At 37.6% G+C, this 19,182-nt stretch overlaps 1 protein-coding gene across 1 annotated transcript; it reads left to right on the top strand.

The window, feature by feature from the left end:
• Window positions 1-1,169: 1,169 nt before the first annotated feature.
• On the top strand, window positions 1,170-15,247 carry LYPLA1 (lysophospholipase 1). The gene is made up of 9 exons (XM_069004748.1): window positions 1,170-1,312; window positions 1,711-1,742; window positions 4,787-4,852; window positions 6,334-6,381; window positions 7,211-7,281; window positions 7,852-7,925; window positions 8,648-8,749; window positions 10,147-10,323; window positions 11,746-15,247. The coding sequence occupies exons 1-9, from the start codon at window positions 1,244-1,246 to the stop codon at window positions 11,797-11,799; spliced, it is 693 nt and encodes a 230-aa protein (XP_068860849.1). The 5' UTR covers window positions 1,170-1,243; the 3' UTR covers window positions 11,800-15,247.
• The last annotated feature ends 3,935 nt before the right edge of the window (window positions 15,248-19,182 follow it).

Here is a 19,182-nt window from a genome sequence, read left to right as displayed (position 1 = left end):
AATCCATGCAGACCTCACATTTCTCCAGTGCCCCCAGGGCCATGCTAGCAGCAACTGGGAATTCAAGTAAGATCATTCCATCTCTAATGACTAAAATATTAAGTCTTGTTCTGTTTGTGAGCAGACTATTGACTTCTTAGGCTGGAGGTTCAGCAGCAGCTCACCTTATGGAAGTGACATTTACGTGGTAAATAGCAGAGTAGAGAGGGAAAGCAAAATTTTATTCATGTCCCAAAAAGATGATCTAGAGCAGGAGTCAGGGTCAGCATACTTAATAAGCACTTGACATAATGTGAAGCTCCTAATCTTTGAAGAATTTTTTATGCATAAACTTTTTTTTAATGTATTTTCTTAACGGACTTGAATTGGGCACAGTACATGAGGCAGGAGCACACGCTAAATTAGAGACAAATCAAACCAAAAAGAGTTACCTGTGAAAAGAATCCAATTTTAGTAACAACAGGGATGCTCTTGTATAAATACTATGTATCAAAACAATCATGGCAAAAGAGGATGTGTATTCAATGTTACACAACTGGCATAAAGGCTTTTCCAATAAATTTTATGCAGCCAATGCTGGCGATGTTGATGAGCTAAAGCTTTGTGAAAAATCATCCCTGTTTGATATGGAACACAGCAGTGGGAAGGATGTGAAAGAAGTATAGTGTGCACTCAGCTGCTGTTGGAGCTGCCAAACAAGCATCCATGCCAGCCAGTTACCACCCGGCAAATACAATGAACATATTGATTTTCTGGGAGTAAATATCTGACAAAGATGTACGGAATAGAAGACAAAGAACAAAGTATTTCGTTTTGATAGAAATGTGTTTGCCATACATATTCAGAGTTGGTCTAAGTATTTGGAATGGACTGGAATGATCCAGTAACTTCAACCAGAGTGCCTGAAGAGCCTAACACATTTCAAGATGAGTAAGAATCAGTGACTTGTGAGCTGTAAGCCAGATTTAATTCGGTGGTGAAGGCATCTGATCCGATGAGGACAGATGAGCCCCGTCTAACCGTGCTGTTTGCTATATTTCTGCTGGTTTTCCTGCCTTCCCATGACTTAGCCTTTTATATTTTACCTGTTTAAGGACACCGTAATTTCCTTTCCCCCCCGGGCCTTAAAGCACAGCACAAGGCGCCCGCCCGCCCGCGCCCCTCCCACCCGGCTCCCGCCGCCCTCCCGCGCCGCCTCCCCGCCGCTGGCCCGTGTCCCGCCGGCCGCCCCGCAGCCCGGTGTATGTGCGGCAACAACATGTCGGCTCCTCTCCCTGCCATCGTCCCGGCCGCCAGGAAGGCGACAGCGGCCGTGAGTGCGGGCGGGGGCGCGGGCAGGGGGCGCGGGCAGGGAGCGCCGCCGCCCGGCTTTGTTGGCGCGGCGGGCGCGGGCGGGGGGCGAGGCGCGGCCGCGCTACGGCTGAGGGGGATGGCGGGGGGCCCATCTCGTTCCTTCCCTGCCACAGGCGGGCCGGGCTCGGCACCTGGAAGGTCAGCGGTGCCCGCGGGGAGCGGCCGCTGATGGCGGCGGGGCCGGGGAGGGGAAGTGAGCGAAGCGGAGTTTTCTTGGGAGAAAGTGGTGCCGTGCTCCGAACTGTGCCTGACCTTGGGTGGGCGCCTGGGGCCCGTGGGCGAGGTGCGTTTGTTTCTTTAGTGATCCTAAACCGCTACCTTTGTTGTCTTTTTTTGTTGTTGTTTTATTTCTCTCAGGTCATTTTTCTTCACGGATTAGGAGATACCGGGTGTGTATTCTGATCTGTTGCATACTCAGTAGCTATTATACTTTCAAATATAATCTGCGTATTTTAAACACGTGAGCTGTTAAAATTTACCTAAGTTTCTTATTTTGCCCTTTACTGAATGCAGCGGCCAGCAACAGATAAAACTTCATGTGTCCTGCAATGATGGTGACAACTATTTACTTAAAATTTTCCACTAAGTCCTCAAAAACTTTACTCACCTAATTTGGTCTGAATGTGATCTCTCTTTTGTTCTTGTGACAAACTTTGTAGAAAAAGAAGTCTGTGGTTTTCTGATCATTTGCTTTCCTGAGAGTGGGTTTCTGGTTATGGCTGTGCTTGTCTAAATTTAGGGTTCTTTTTTATTCCAGACTTGTGGATTGTTGGTTTGCCAATAGGTGCAGTTAGTCCGTGGTTTCTTCATCAATATATGTTGTACTTACACTAAAATCCAGACCCCTATGATTTATCTAAGCAAACTCCAAAGTAGTCACCTAATGTCTACAGATTGCTGTCTCTCAAATAAGGTCTTCAGACTCCAAGAAAACCCACCCAAATCAAATGTGAAATGCCCTGTTGCCTTGTTCCTATTATTTCCATGTTTGAGGAGAAATGGAAAGGGTAGTAGGGAATTTCTGGGAGGCATTCTAGCTCTGGTGTAATGTTTCTGTTTGAAGCTTGTGTGTGCCCAGAAATAAGCATGCATTCATTAAAAGCATTGAATTAACAAGAGAGTGTTAAAGCCTTTTTAGTGGAAGACTTTAAATGAATTGGCACTTAGATACTGAAAATAAGTAGCATGAATGCTTTGTCTATTGTGCTCCCTTGTGGGCAAAATTACATAATATTTTTTAAGAACTTTTGTTACCTGGAGCTTGCATGTTCCCTCTCAGTTGAAACTTGCTATGTTTAAGATGTAATTTTTTCCAAAGAACTGACAAAAGTTAGCTGTCAGAATTAAAACTTGCATAACCAGGGCATTTAGTAAGTTAAAAAAGAGTCAAGTCCATGCACTTGGCAGTATTCTACAAGTGGAGATTTTTGCTCTGATTTGTTGTGCTGACACAACGCCTTGTTTGCATTATCCCTCTTCCTTTCTGCTGGTAGAACGCAGCTGAGGCAGCAGTACTGCCTGCATCTTGGCACCAAATGTTCAGCAAGTGATTGCAGAATCTTTTGAGCTTTTGGAATTTGAGTCCTTGCAAATCAGGTTGATGTTGGTTTTGGCAAGGGGTGAAAAAGAGAGACTTGCTCTTTAACATAAGCTGTATTCCTTAGACAAGGTGGCATTTCCATTTCAGTGTCAGAGCTAATGCACAGCTTCAATCTTGCAAATGCACTGAGCGTACTGGAATGTCTGCATTTAACAAGACATGACACGTCTGTGGAAATACAGTGATATAGTTGTATTTCTTCTTCTAGTCTGCTGCAGATTAGATTAGATAGGCTGCCTTTGATATACTGCTGTTCAGGGTTTTTTTAAATAAAACAGTAGTAGTGACCCAAAAAATTTTCTGAGGTGAATTTATTAACAATTTTGTAACTTCCCTAGTTTAAACTGACCTGTTCCACTTCACATCAATTTTTAAATTCATCACTTCAGTTTACCAGCTGTATTTCTCTTACTCCGGAATGTGTCTAACAGAAGTTATGTTCTTTTTCTCTCTTAGCTCCTATATAAATGGCACTTAAAGACCAGTACATACTTGTCAAAATCTGAACAAAAGGTGCAACATAGAGGATTGTTCTAAGGAGTCTGCATTAATGTGCACATAATGTTGCTTTCCAAATTTGTCACATTAGCCTTTATAGTAGGCTAAAAAGTGTTCCCAAATTCTTATGTAACTATTTTTTCTCAGTCATATTTCTCCTTTAGATTCTTATTTGACCTCCTGTGATACTGCAAATATCATGCAAGTCGTATTACCTGCAATTTGTTAATAATAGATATAAAAAAACTGGTAAGAAGTAGGCTGAGATATGCAGTCAGTGCTTCAAATGTCTGTGATATCAGTGTATTGGAAATGCCTTTAACTTTAGGTAACATACATTAACTTTTCAGGATGATACTAAAACTAAACCAAACATGCTTTTATGGCTGGTCTGCTGTTGGTCTGATTAGTTCAGCTGTGTCACTGATGAATTTGTTAAAGATGTTTCCTGCTTAGAACCAAATTTCCAGTGTCTAATTCAGTGGGTGAATTAGGAATACTAAATGATGACAAAAATCAGGAAATGCAGGTGCTATTGAGTGTTCTGGAAAGCCATGTGCAGGCACATGCAGTGGTTCTGCATGGGTTCAGATTTGGGTCAAGGTCAGTCCCTATCTAGATGAGGCTTGGAGTGAGTCTTTACATTATGCTCTCCAGTGTTCTGGTTTGGAGGAAGCTCATTAACTCACCTCCTGTGCAGATCTTGTATTGTTATGGACATTCATATACAGTATCTGCTTGAGATTAAAAAGCTGCTGCAATCTGGGGTGTTGTTCAGGACTGCCTGAATCCAAGAGCATTCAAGCTGAGCTGAAGTTAATAGGGCTGATTGATTAGGTTGGCTCCATGTGGAGTTAGCTTAGGTGTCAGCTTGCTACTGTCCCACGTAGCAAATGTGGTTCACAGAGTGGCAAGTTGATTGTCAAAGAAGCTGTCTTAACTCTGCAGGAGCAGCACAGCAGCCTCTGAGCTGCCGGGAAGCAGGATACCTGTGTGCATCTGTTGTGGCACACAGATTAATAAAGCCAGACAGATACAGAGCAGGCTTTGCCTGGAGCCAAAGTGGTATTTCTGTAGCTGTGCCACAACTATGGCAGTCAAATTAGATCGAGTCTCCCTGACTGTATATATGTCACAAGCATTCAAGGGCTGAACAAACCTTCTAAGTTTAGTACTATGTCCATAGCATACTGTGGTTGATGTAAACATTTTCTAGGCATGTGTTTGTATTGATCCAATTCAGCATATTTCATGCTTGGTCTGTGCTGATACAGCAACACAGAAATAAGAGCTAAGCCATCACATAAATGCAATTGAATATATTTTTGTTAACAGGCACGGATGGTCAGAAGCACTTGCTGGTATCAAAAGCCCCCATGTGAAATACATTTGCCCACATGCGTAAGTTTGTAACTTTTCTTGTTTTACCTTTTACTGTAGAGTTGCATGTTAAGGCACTTGCACAGATTATGAAGTCAAATGGTATTTGGTTATCTCTGCATTTCATTTTTTATATAAAAGCCCACTCTAAAATAACATTGATGCTATTAAGTGTTTCTTGTTTATAGGAACTGCTTTGTGGTTTACTTTGGGGCAAAACTGCATTTTTATTTGTATTTTGGTTTTGTTACTAATTCAGACTGAAAACATATTTGGAAAGTTTTATATGCAAAATTATAATATTTTGACCTTTTTTTCTGCTGAGTTGTTTGTTCCTTGCCCCCCCCAACAGTCTTTTGTCAAAAACAATTTTGTCAAAGAATATTGTTTTTGTATTTTACTTACCATTACACATAATTTGTATTAGGTATGTGTACTTAAACTTGTGTGTGTCTGTATAGTAGATTATAACTTACTGTAAGTTACAAAGAAATTTAAAGATTGACAGGATATTGATATTTTCAGCAAATAAAGCAATTTGAGCTGTCTTTGTGCAATTTGAGAAGTTAAATACTTCTAAGCATGGTCAGGTGTCAGTAAATAAGGCAGTAAGATCCATCTAGTATTTACTTGGTAGTAGAAAAACTAATAAAATATAATCTTAATTTATTTTAATGCAAAATTCAGATTGTCTTTTGCTCCAGCCATCTTGGCAGACGTGGAGCAGAGATGATAGGGAGAAAAGGAAGCAATGTTTTGGTGTATTACTGAGCTGTGATTTAGTCATTTGTTTTACCACATGGCCAAGCTTTGCTGAGCCATTCAAAAGGAGCTTAGCAATATCTGCTGTTTTCTTTGCTTGCCCTTTGTCTTCTTTCAGTCCTTCCCTGCAGAACTTATGCTGCTCAGTTCCTATAGATTAAAACTAAAGCCAGATTTGATCCATGGCATGATCCATTGAAGCTGTCTTAGTATGGCTGAAAAGATGCCACACAGCAGCAGAGGGGTGGGAAGGAGTCCAGCAGTGAAGGCAGGCACTGCCTAAGCAGATTCAGCTGTTGACAGAAGCATGTGTGGCCAGGCTCCACCACGTGCTGCATTTGGCTGCTTCCTGCTGATGCTGCTGTATAAGGTGCCATAATCCACTGAACATGTGTGTGGAACTGTGATAAATAACTCCTACTGAGAAATAACTAAATTATATATGTATATTAAAAATACCTTTATGGGATTTATGCACTCACACACACACATTTAAGGCAGCCCATTAATGTTTTGGTTGCTCTCCACAGAGAGTGGTAATTCAACCCTGAATATTAAATGTGTTTGGGCTGGCAGGTTTCAACAGAGTTTCTTCAACAGATGCTGCAAAGCAGCTAATGTTAATTACTGCTTAAAAATAAGACAGAGTTAGGGGATATGTAATTTCATGACATTACTGCATCTGCATTATTGAATTTCAGTATATATCTTATGTCAGGAGTGTTCATTCTCATTTCTAGGCCAGTTATGCCAGTTTCTTTGAACATGAACATGTCTATGCCATCATGGTAAGTATTTGTTCAAATGCAGATGGTTCTAATCAAATTATATCTGAGGGTATGAACTCATTGTTCTTAATTTAAAATCATGAACAACCTGAGTGTCTGGTTTTAATCACATGGAAGTGTAAAAACCTTTTTGCTTTAGTTCTGTTCTTATAAAAGTACTGTCATGAGTACACTGTAATTATTCTTTTGTACCTGTGATAGTGGTTATTCCTCAGGACTAATCTGTGTATCTTAGAACAAAACCCCATTTTATTTTACAGGTATGGTCTGTAGTATGCATTGTGTCTGTATTCATAGTCAGTAGAAGCAGAGACTTGGAGTGGAAATATTATTGCTACTAGTGAGTAATATTTGGTGGGTCAGTAGGATATGTAGAAACTGTTCTTTAGAACATCCATTCTGAATAGAGAACAAGAAGAATATGGTAGATTTCAATGATCTTAAGCCAGTCTTTGGTTTTGTTGGGTTTTGGGCTTTTTTTTCCCCCCTAAAGTAACTTGTGTTTGCTTTTCTTGTATTTCTTCAAACCATATTTTAATTTTTACACGGAGCAGAATTCCTGCTAATATTTTTGAAGCAAATATCACAACTGAGCTGCTTGATCTTCAGTAAGTTACAGAAGATGGCAAAACTCAGAAAAGCCTTGTTGGTTAGTCTTTTAAGCCACATTTGCAGATTGTCCCGTTTCTTGTAATCCATGGGTAGTTGGTACTAAACAATATGACAGCTAACATTTTTGTCTGGAAAACATCCAAATTTTACTATTTGTGTATTAAGGAAGTGGAATGGATGCTCTAATGAGTAATGCTCTTGTTGATGTTTTTGTAAGGTTTGATATCATTGGACTTTCTCCAGATTCACAGGAAGATGAAGCTGGGATCAAGCAGGCGGCAGAGAGTGGTATGCTTAGGAGTATTTTTTATGTCTTAAAAGTACTTCTGGGTGTTCTTGAAAATGAGCTATCAATCTGAAACAGGTTTTCCAAAGATAGTATTTTTAGGGAAAAGAATATGTGTATATGGTATTATCCCTGACCAAAGTTTAGCTAGATGAGTTGTTTGTTTGTTTGTTTTTTAACTTTGTTAGTAAGTAGAGTAACTCACCAATATAAACACTTCATGGTCTGAAATATGGGAACAAATGTAGGATTTTTTAAAGAGCTTTTGGGTAGTGCAACAGGTTAGAGCTGTATTAGCATCCAGTTGTGTTGCTTTTACTTGGAAGAGGATACCATCTTCCCAGCACCAGGGCTTTTATAAGACTTATTTGCTTGTTTTTCTCTTTGGAAATGATACAGTGGCACTGAAATTTCTGACTGTGCCCTAGATCTTTTGGTACTTTCAATGTATAGCAGCCTAGATTTTGCTTTCACTAACTTTCTGTTCATGCTAGGAAGAAGGCATCTTTCCTCTTCTGGGCTTTCTAGAGAATGGAGGGGATTTTAACTACTGGCCTTTATTTATGTTGCAGTTAAAGCACTGATAGATCAAGAAGTAAGAAACGGAATTCCTTCCAATCGAATTATTCTGGGAGGTTTTTCTCAGGTAAGGTATGGTTGGAAAGAACCATTGTCTTTTTTCTAGCAAAGTAACCTAGCTTTATTAGCTTGGAAACCCAGACACTTAACTTGAGATCAGCTGATGTTAGATGCCCCTAAAATTTTAATGTGTCAATTTTCCTTTGCTTTAACAAATGAAGTTTTTTTGTTTTATGCAAAGAATTACTGTTCACTGGAAAATGAATATGCATGTGTAAAAAAGGTACTAAAACTAATAGTCTGTTTAAAATCTTTATGCACATAACCTACATACTTTTGCTTGAAAGTCTTGGTAGTATTTTTAATTGAATTTGGTAGGTATTTGGTGGTCTGGATTTATTTGGGAAATCTTTTCCTTCATACTTGTAAGGCATCTGTGGTAGGTAGGTTAGAGGATTAATTGGTTCGTAGATCAACTCCCCAGTCTGCATGTAAATAAATTAAATACTAAAGTAGTGATAATACTGTTGTGAGTAATACTCTGTTTGGGGTTTTTTGGACAGCTGTTAGTTACAGTAAATTTGCTGGCTTACTTCTGAATTGACTACATGGACTTGGAGGGGAGGAGAAAAAGCAAAACATGTTGTAAATAAACACTGTTTTTAGTGTTGTGTCTAAAGAAGAATAGATTGGAATAGAAAAAGACTTTTAAAGGAGAAATCAGAGATCTTGAAACACATTAAAAAGAACTTTACTGTCATTATTCTAATACTTATATCTTTATTTTAGGGAGGTGCTTTATCATTGTATACAGCTCTTACAACACATCAAAAATTAGCAGGTGTCATAGCCCTCAGCTGTTGGCTTCCTCTACGGGCCTCTTTTCCTCAGGTATTTGTTTCTTTCCTAAGATAATTTGCACTGGCAGGAGTGTATCTGAAGATGGCATCTCGTGCAGGAATTAGTGGCCATTGTTATTACCTGATGTTGACAGTTCTTTGATAACTTGGAAGTTTTTAAAATAGGGCCCTGAAATTTTAGATTTTGTTAAGTAAGGAAAACGGAGAAACAGTAGCAATTTCTGCTTAAAATGACACTACTAGAAAATATAAAGGATATAACAAATTTTCCTTGGAGATTAATTTTCTATCTGCCATTTGTTCCATCTGCAAGGCACTGTCTTAGAGACTGGATGTTTGAGCAAAGTTTCAGGTTTTTTACTTGGCTAGAAATCATGACTTTCTGTTACAAAACTTTTTGCCAAATTTTATTTTCAGATTGTGAGGAATGAGACAACTCTTAGTAGAAATTAAAACAATTTATTAAAACAGAAAAATTGAAAAATTGCAAAAATTAGCAAAATATAAAAATTTGGGATCCTAGTGGCTCAGGAGGTATGCCCCAGGAGCGCAGGGATTCGAGATCTTCAGGCTTAGACAGCACTGGACCTCAGGTAGAGAAAAAAGGGCTTGCAGTGCTAGGCTGGTCAAAAAAAAAATATTTCTAAAGGCTCCTTAAAAGGAGTAGGTTTTTCCAGCACTGAACTCCTCAGCAAGCTGGAGGGTCCGGGGGCGTGTCTTTCTCGTGATCCCTGTTTTATAACCTTTGCTCCGCCCACAGTCCGCCCACAGCCCGCCCCTTTGGTTTAAGGTGATTGGTGTTTTCCCTTTGACAGATTATCTCTGTCCACCAATGGCTCATCCTTGTCAGAGGGGTGGTATTACTTGAGATAAGGGTCTTAGAATTCAGGTTGCTATGGTACTTGCCTACAGGGCAATGGCTATGGGGGCTGGGCTGTTCGTTGGAACTGGGGTTTTGAAATCTGCCTTGGAACCAAAGTACAAGTAAAAACATAAAAAAGTACATCTAACACATCTTAAAACACTTGTAAAAGTATACAGTAAACACAGGAAGGATAACTCTTATGGTGTACAAGTGATTAATGGAACTTAATTTTTGGTACCTGGGCTGATGGGTTAATTTTAACATTCAATTTAAAAATATTTAACTCAAAATTAATTAATTAGAGCACTTAATATGCAAAGACCAAGCACAAATAGGGATTTCATGTATGACAAGATCTTTGAGCTTAATGTGTTGTCAGGTACAGAGTTTACTTCATAAGAAGCTTGCAGACTATACACTGTACTTTTTTCCCCTCACAATTCAACTTACTTTTCATGCCACAGGGTATAGTCCCATGGGATTATTTTATTTCAAAGCTGTTAGCCTTATCTCCACTTAGTGTTTCTTTCTTCTCTTCTCCTGTCTAATTCCACACTTCCCAGGGCCCTATCAGTGGTGTCAACAAGGATATTGCTGTTCTACAATGCCATGGGGACTGTGACCCCCTGGTTCCTTTAATGTTTGGTTCCCTCACTGTTGAGAAGCTTAAAAGTATGATAAATCCAGCCAACGTAACCTTCAAGACTTACTCTGGCCTGATGCATAGTTCATCTCTTGAGGTAATTTTCTTAATACACTCTGTTTTAGCTGGGTATAGTTAATTCTTTTCCCTCAAAACATATTTATAGGCTTTGGGGAGGGGATTTAGTTTTTGTTAGTTTTGATCAGTTGGTTTTGTTTTGTTTTGTTTTTTCCAATAACAAGTCCTTCCTGCTACTTATTTTGGTGATTAACTGAATTCTGGGCTAAAAAAGCATCCAGAGCAAAAGTTCATGTGACTAGTGAGAACTTCCTCATAAGATTGTACTTTGGGACTAGGCAACTTGGTCTATAAAAGGCTCTTTTTTCCCAAATTTTTATTATTTCCTTAGTAAAAAGAGAAAACAACTTAACCTGAGTTAAAAGACAGATTCTCATAGCATAAATCCAAGATGGTATTTTGGAGAGAAGAATCCTGGGAGCTCTGTGGGTGGAGACATTGAAGGAATACATAGGGAGGGCTGACACTATGGAAGAGGCAGCCTCATAACCTGTATTTATGGTTGTGGCTCAGCACAAGAGCTGAGCTGGTGTAATAACTTCCTGCTGCCAGAAAGGGGTGGACTCCCTCTGCTTGTGACCTTGTGGCCCTCACTTCCTTCTTGTACCGACTCTGGGGCAGATGAGAAACTTCCTTGAACCATTTCAACTTGCTAAAACAGCAAAAGCTGCTGGCTCCAGTGTTTGCAGCTGTAGGGAGCTGGAGCATCAAAACTCACCTAAAGTAAGTGATAGGAGCAAGAAATCAGAGAGGAGGCGAAGAACAGATTTGCTACTTGTCGGCAGCAGTTAATTTATTTTAATAAATATTTGTTAATTTGGATTATTGCATCTTGTGGGAAATGTACCTTTGAACGACCTCTTTGCAACATTTACACAGTTGTATTGCATTTAGGCTGTAATATTGCTGAGTTGTTACACAAATGTATTAGTAATGTGTTGTTTCTTACAACAGAGACTTTAAAAAAATGTTACCATGGGTTAGTTTCTCAGTCTAGTTTGCTGCATTCCTTAAGGAAGGAAGCATGGTGAAAATGAAGCAGAAGGGTTAGGAGGAGGAGTTGGCTTTTCATGCTGCTGCTAAGTTGTAAAAGTTTAAAGTATACACCAAGCTATGGCCTTAGCTACATTGAAACCCTGTACATAGTCAGCCTGGTGCTGTCAAGATCACTTGATGATAAATATGTAGCTTGCCGGTTCAACTTCAGAGAGAAAGAAAAAGTGGTCTTTGCTTTTTTCCTTGTATTTTAGCCTCTTCTGCGTGCATAGTGCCTTGAAGTTATCAGCCTTGACTTGTGTGCAGAGTGGTAATCAAGTAACTAATTGCTCAATATTTCTAGCCCAGCTGCTCATTATAACTGAAATGTTAAAGCATGATTTAGTGTAGCTGATTATGTAGTAGTAGAGAACTTCAACTAATGCATACTTTTATCTCTAAACAGGAAATGATGGATGTAAAACAGTTCATAGACAAACATCTACCTCCCGTAGACTGAACTGATCTGTGAGAAGCCTTCTACATAAATACACCAGCATCAACTGTGGTAGAGTGTTCAATCTTTTCATATGCCTGATAAGAAACATTATTTCTATACCTGCAGTGTTACTACTGTGTTACAAATTTATACTTACAATGAAGATTAAATAATACACATGTACAAGAAATGATAATCTTTTTAGTATTCATCACCCAGTGGTGGGAAGGATACGAATGAGGGAACTAGGTAACAATGACAGAATGTGACTGTTTTAAGATGTCTGATTCTTTTTTTCTTGATTGCAGAATTTTAAACTATTTGTACAAATAATAAAAAACGAAATTTAAGTGAGCAACATAGATGTGACCACTTTAGTTTTACTTGAGACATGATTTGTTCTTAATACTCATTGAAAACATATGAAAACATTTATTTTATGTAATGAATGCATAAAAAACACGACCTAAAACACAGTGGGCATAAAGTACAGAACATGTAATGTAGTGGGCATATAATGGTAGAATAAATGCTACCAAGGATAAAGCTTTAAGGATTATATGTTAATTGTTTAACAGATAAGGAGGGTTGTTCTATAATGGCTAGAAGTCAGCAAAGGTATTTCTTATATTTAAACCACCTCAATTTTAAACTGTTTATATAGGTAAATACTGTGGAAATTCTACAGGGACTCACTCCTTATTAGACTGTTGTTTGTCACTTATTGTCTTTTTCCTTTTAAACTCGTTGCAAATGTTGACTTGGAACAGAATTCTGAGGAAGTGCATAGGATTAATTCGAGTTCCATTAAAAATTCTTGTTTTCATACTGAATATTCATCTTTTACTTTAGTTGTTGTAGTTTTCATTTGTTTGTGTTTCACATGAACTACAGGATATAGTTTTGATTTTTTTCTGTCTGCTTTGGAGTAAATAACTGAAAATAGTGCAGCTGCATAGTTCTGTGTATTGTTGAACTCTCATCTGTAAAACACACATCAACTTATTCAAATTATTTTTTACTAGAAATATAAATGCAATTGGGATATAACTTACGTAGATTTTAAATTGATGCTTTTAGATGATACCAAATAATACTTTCTCTTATTACATGTTGAGACTTGATTTTTTTTTTTCTGAATAGGAACAAAGCATTTTATTTTCAGATCTATCCTTCTGAATTTCCCTTGATCAGTATAGCCTAGGAATATGAAGACCTATCCTGGAAAAAAACCCCTAAATTTACAAGATACAGAATGTTTCTTCTTTCAGAAGCTTAAAATCATAGAATGCACTGATTTACAGGAGTTGATGCACACTCAATAGCTTTTTTCAGTTAAGAGCCATAATTTACTGCTGGAGACAGCTGTTCTGTAGTGTTCAGAGCCTGTCACCACACTAGGAATGTTTAAAATAATGCACTACACTTTTTACTGCATAATATGCTGCATAACAATGTTCTATTCTATAACATGCTTTCAGTCAAAGAATATTTCTGTTTTGGATGTATCTGTCATGTCAGCACTGTGCTTCACACCTGCATTTAAGGTACTTTTCCTCTCCCAGGGATCCTCTTACGGTGTACGTGGATTTACATCAGGCATCACCAGTACAAATACATACAGGAGGAATTGCACCTTTATATCTCTCCTTTAACATTGCTGCTGCCAGAGATCTGACCTGTTTACCTAGTCTGAGTTACCAGTTTTCAGTGCTTTTTTTTTAATGTGTTGCACTTCATTTTTAGCAAGCTGCTTTTCTAATCCAGTTTCTCTGGGTTATTAAACATCTCTTAATATGTAAAATTGAAAAGGAGGTTTTTTCCTAAATGGTAATTAAACAGTTTTAGATATTCCATCTGTGTAGTTAAGAGGGCATTTTTATTAACTTTGAAGTTTAATTAGACATTTCTCTCAGTCACTCTCTTCTCTATAGATTGGCCAATTTGTCTTTCAGTTAATTTAGTTCACAGAAGAAACAATAATATTCTTATTGTAGTTGTGCCAAAGTTCTCTTGAGAAAACATTATGTCCTATCTTGGAGTCATTTCCAAATTGTATTAGCTGATTTTGCAATTCTGCTGACTTGCTGTCTTGGTGAGCAAACTATATGTTATTTCTCTTAGTCTTTAGATTTATCTTCATTCCCCTGTTGTCTAAACAATTCCCTGAGTATTGGTGTGTTTCCAAAGTTCTTGCACAAGTTTCTAATTTTTCCTTCATTATTTTCATGTTCTGTTTGTAGATTTGTCGATAACGCTGTTCATCTGTCTTAACTTCTAATTGACTGTGTGCTCACTTCACATATTTTTCCTTCGGCAGGAATTAGTCAAAGAAAGTATTTCTAAGGTGTTAAAATGAGATCTGCCTTAGCTTCATTCTGTGTTAGCCTCATAACACTTTCTTCAGTTTGGTGAACTGTGTTTACAGCTTATGGTCACTTTCTAGTACTTAGACACTCTAATCCAAGTCAGCTTCAACTGTCACTGTCATGATGCTTTCAGATGCTTTTCTAGAAATGCTTTTTACATGTTAACTCTGTTCAAATATTCAGCTATCATAACAAGATTCTTTTTCATATTGTTGTTTTGCTGCTTGCTTTATCTACAATGAGCTGTGTTACCAAAGTAAATATAAGTAAATGTTTTGACTTACTTTGAATTTCTGTGTTCTAGGAAGAATTCTCCTCATTATTTTTTTCTTCAGGAGTGTATGTTTATATTGTAGTTGGGGGTTCTTAAAGAGCCCAGAAGCTAGAGGAAACTTCAAGTCTGTGTTTCCTCCCATATTACACTGTGTATGTTGAGCTCCTGTCTTTTGTAACTTCCCAGCTGGTTTAAAAGCTTTGTGTATGATCTTGTAGCTGAACTTCTTCACTACCTGAAGTGATTTGATGCTGGGATTGTTGTAATAATGCGTGTATTTGAGGCTGAATAATAGCTCAGTCTGATGGGGGAATTTTCATAGTATTATATTAAAATGGAGAAGTTGGACTGTCAGTGTTCTAAATATGAATGTCCTGTCCTAAAAAACTAAAATTTGAAACTGTCCAATAATGTATATTTTTTGTAATGTTAGACTTTCCACCAAAGGAGATGTCTATCAAACGTGTGAACGCATTGATAAGAAAATACCTTGCTTGCAGATCAGTTTGTTTCAATGGGTATCTAACTCCTTAATGTATTCTTAATTTCAAAATGGTACTTAAATTTAACTACAGTTTTGTACTGTCAGAAGTCAACTTCTTGTTAGACTATGTTGCCCACTTTTCAATAAACATGTTGAATTACATATTATAAGCCAAATTTTCCAGCTATTCTTGAGGTAAAACTGTACTGGGGTCCATACTGTGATGAGGGCTGTATGATTCATCCTATCTTGTATAATTACAACACAGTAGATTGATAAAAGTACTGTACACTGTAAAACTGGTATTAGAACTATTAATTAAAACATGTTCTCTCTAATGGAGTATTCTGCACTTCATTGAAGTCATTTGGATGCATCTTTTATGTAGAGGTGCTATTTGGATTGTTGGATGTGACTGAGGGTAAACTGTAAGATGTTAACAAAGCCATGTGTACAAGGCCTGTGTCTCTTGAATTTTATAAACAAGTGCTGAATGCTTACTCCTTGTGTTAAGAAGTATAAGTCATTTATATTTAATATAAACAGCTAAGATGTAATTTATTTTACTGATTTTGTTTATGATAAGAAATCTTAACTTTAGAAATTATTTCTGTAGTAGGGAAAATGTAAAACCTTTCCATTTTTACTCATTGTGAAATAAATTTCGATCAGCATTTGGGCAAGTATTAAAGACTTTTTCAATGCTTACCTGAAGGAAGTTGAGCTTTTACATGCTGTGAAACAGGCACTCTGGAGGCTCCTTGCAAATATATTGCATGGTAATATGTGCATACAGAAGAACAATGATTTGTAGTTACTGGAAAGAAATGAAAATCACTTACCAAGTTATGTTTTGCTACTTTGTTGAAAGAATCCTAAGTATGATTGGAGGGTGGTTTTCATATTCTGGGTTAATTTTATTTTAACTTGTTTTCTTGGAATTTGCAATAACTTTGAAAGAGAGAAGAAATTAAGGTATTTTCCAGCAGTTATTCTAGGGCGCTGAAGAGCCAAAGTCTTCTCTGTATTGCTACACCTTTCTCTGAGGGTTTTGTGTTGTTGGAAAGGCTTTGAAGTTGATTATGGTTTGGCATACACACTACTTAACAGATTTGTTAAAGAAACAATTTTCAGGTTGGGGTTACATGTACTATTTAATTTAATACTTGAGGGTGAACAGTGCTATACATAATGCAGGGCACTCTAGATAAAATGTGGGATTATCTGGGAAGAGAGGGAATGGGGTGTGCATGTGGTAAGGGCAGACTTCCCCCCTCAAGCAGCTTAAAGCAACTAAAAGGCCACTTGGCTCCACAGACTGCAGTGTCTAAAGTCAGTGTGGAGTACAGTGAGGAATTCCATGAATGTGTGGGAATGCATGATAGATGAAGTGCTCTATGTTAAGATGTTGTGGCAAATCAAGAGTCTAAGAATAGCTAAAAACAATAAAGATGCAATATTACACAGGGTAACCTGCCAGTTTATATTTAATGAAAAACATTTTGAGTAATGCTCAGTTTCTGTTTACTTTCAGCCCTGGCGTCCCTGATAAGGTAATTGTGAGGTGAAACATTGCCTGAAACTAGCATAGTAAAAAAAACCCCAAACAACACAATGTAATATTGTATTAAACTTTATCAGATATGAGAACAGTGGTGTAAGTGAAGAACGTGACTCAAGAAGTTTTCAGAATGTCTGTTGGTTAAATTGCAAATGTGATTCTTTGAAGATTAATAGCTGTAGAACAGATTCCCCCTTCCTGCCCCCCACCTCCTTTTTCTTCCTTTTCATCGCTTGCCACTCTCATTTTACCACTATTTGCTTTTGGGATAACAGGTTTTATTAATTCTCTTTGAGTTGAATGAGTGCCTTTCATGTAGCTGATTAAAGCTGATTTAAACAAAGTACTTGTTTAATTTAATGGACGTCCACAAAGTGAACCAGTAGATAATGTTTTTCTTTTAGGACCAGTTGCTAGAAAAGAGCAACCCATTGCATCCTTTTTTATCTGCAAAACTTGTAAAACTTAAAAAATTTCCAGCCACTTTGCTGAGGTGTAGTCAACTTGCTTCAGGCATCTAAGTGGGAGGTTTAGCTTGTGTGGAGAAACTAGACTTCCCTTGTGTAGGGTTTGTTTTAAGGAGCTACTTCTACTTCTCTACATTAGCAGATGGAGTCTGAATGTTCCTTGGTTGTGAATACAACCAAACTCTTAAAGTAGTTTGTGCTTGAAATAATTTGCTAGCTGTGTTGTAGTATTTGAAATTATCAGAGGGGATCTTTAAGAGGCTTAAATATCTTAAGTCTATATTGAAAAAATAAGTAAAAGTTGCCACAGAATAGAGAAGTCTAACAAACTTAAAAACTCTAAAAACTAAAAAAGTAAAAACCCCAAAACATTAGCTTATTTTTTTTTAATATTTAAATGCCTGCAGTTGCTGCTTCTAAGTTGAAAAAAATGAAGACATTTTGAAAAAGTAAATAAAACAAACCCAACCCATCCATTGTATAACTATAGAACAACTAATCAAGATGTATATTGCTATTTCAGAAATTTTGATGAAAATCTTCTTATGAGGAATTGGAACTTCTGTTTGCCATAGCTCCCCTTATGTGTCTGTGATTGGACTCATCTCCTCTTCCTCTGCAAAGGTTGGGGACCACTTGGCTGATTCAGCCCTGTTGAGATTCTGTTTTGGAAGATCTGAGACGTTGCACTCAGGGCTCAAATAAAGAGAGAGTTAATAGCCATAACGTGACTACATAAAACCTTTTGTAATGCTGTGAATGTTATATTTTGCACAGTTGTGTTAATACCTGATTAGAGGAGCTTTTTCCATACAGAATATCATTCCTGAAAATGTAGGCTTTAAAGTGCCTTGATAGCAGTTCAGAGATCCTTTACTACAAATTCTTTTGTAGTAAAGCGTGCTGCTGTTGCCCCTCATGGCCCAAATTTCTGAAGGTGCTGTCTCATGTCAAATGAGACTAGTCAGTAAAAATCATTATTTCATACATGTACCCTTTTAGGAGAGTCATCTCTACCTGCTAAGTTTTAGTATTGTAGAAGGTCCCCTGGTCCAGCAAATGACAGGCTCTTGGGAGTTGGATACAGGCTTTCTGCATGAGCAGGTGTGCAATACCCTTTAGAAAATGTTGCAAAGGAATGGTGAGGATGTGCCTTAACAGGTAAGTGCAGGCCAACAAATAGTGTCTTATTTCTTCTTTCTAATGGGTTAATTTAGGAGAAAGATGCTAAACAGAAAAGAAAAGGTCAGGTAGGTCACTTTTCCCTGTTCTACTCTTCCTTGGACTTGCAGTGACGTGTTCTAGGAGAGATTGGGGCTGTACAAAGCTGCTTGATTTAGAACCAGCTAAAAGAGAACAACCATGTGGAGTGCTGTGTGTTTCTTTTCAATAAAGACTTGCTGTCCCAAGGTTGATAGAGCAGCTGATGTAAAAAATCTGGTTTGCACTGGTTCAGTTAATTGATACCATTCTGGTATTGTAGCATACAATATCAATAATGTATTATATTTTCTTTTAATGCATCTACTCGCAAAAAAAAAAAAAAAGGATTATTCTTTGAATTCCCTACTGAAATATTTCTCTGATGCTACTTTTTTAAGATTATATGTTAAATAAGTGTAGTGTGCTTTGCCTTTTATAAGGGCTGTCATGGGATTTAATTTACAGTTGTCAGTTTCTCACCTGATACATTTTGGATGCTAATAGATTTCATCTGCATTTTGAACTCTTTCCATGCATTTCCAATGAAGTCGGTGTTGAATTGTAGTTTTAAAAGAAGTTCTAGAAAAGTCTGGGTGACTTTATTCCAGAGCTTAAATACCTTTAAACTAACCAAACTGACTGATTTGAGATTTCTAGTTTTGTGGTTGTGTTGTCCCTGACCTGACTTGCACCTACTGTAGAACCTGTACAAGCTTGTTAATCCTGTAGTGTAGCAATAGCTCTGAGCTGCCACCACCCAGTGTGTTGCTTTTATCATTGATGTGATTGTGGGCAAAAATGATGCTAAACTTCATTTGAGGTTAGCATCAGGTTAAATTCCGGTGTTTGATTATTACAGGTATTAGGTAACTAAATCTAGATAAAATGGAATTAAACCTGAACTGGCACGATCCCTTAAATATTGTGACAAGCAGCATTATTTTATTTTTGTCTCCCCAAAAATCTGCTCCTGAATGAAAAGGTATTATTTTCCTTAAAAAATAATTTCTTTGTTCTTGTGGGTTTTTTTTGCCTCCTGTTGGGCA

The sequence above is a fragment of the Aphelocoma coerulescens genome, chromosome 2, assembly GCF_041296385.1.
Source record: "Aphelocoma coerulescens isolate FSJ_1873_10779 chromosome 2, UR_Acoe_1.0, whole genome shotgun sequence".
In the NCBI taxonomy this organism is placed as follows: Eukaryota; Metazoa; Chordata; class Aves; order Passeriformes; family Corvidae; genus Aphelocoma; species Aphelocoma coerulescens.
Note: the sequence above shows the minus strand (reverse complement) of the source record. Positions and strands in the feature narration are given on the sequence as shown.

Excerpts from the sequence above, each read along its gene's own strand:
- LYPLA1 (XM_069004748.1), top strand. The coding sequence starts at position 1,244 with ATGTGCGGCAACAACATGTCGGCTCCTCTCCCTGCCATCGTCCCGGCC. Across the intron at positions 1,313-1,710 it reads CCAGGAAGGCGACAGCGGCC|GTCATTTTTCTTCACGGATT; the intron begins GTGAGTGCGGGC and ends TATTTCTCTCAG. Across the intron at positions 7,926-8,647 it reads TTCTGGGAGGTTTTTCTCAG|GGAGGTGCTTTATCATTGTA; the intron begins GTAAGGTATGGT and ends TCTTTATTTTAG.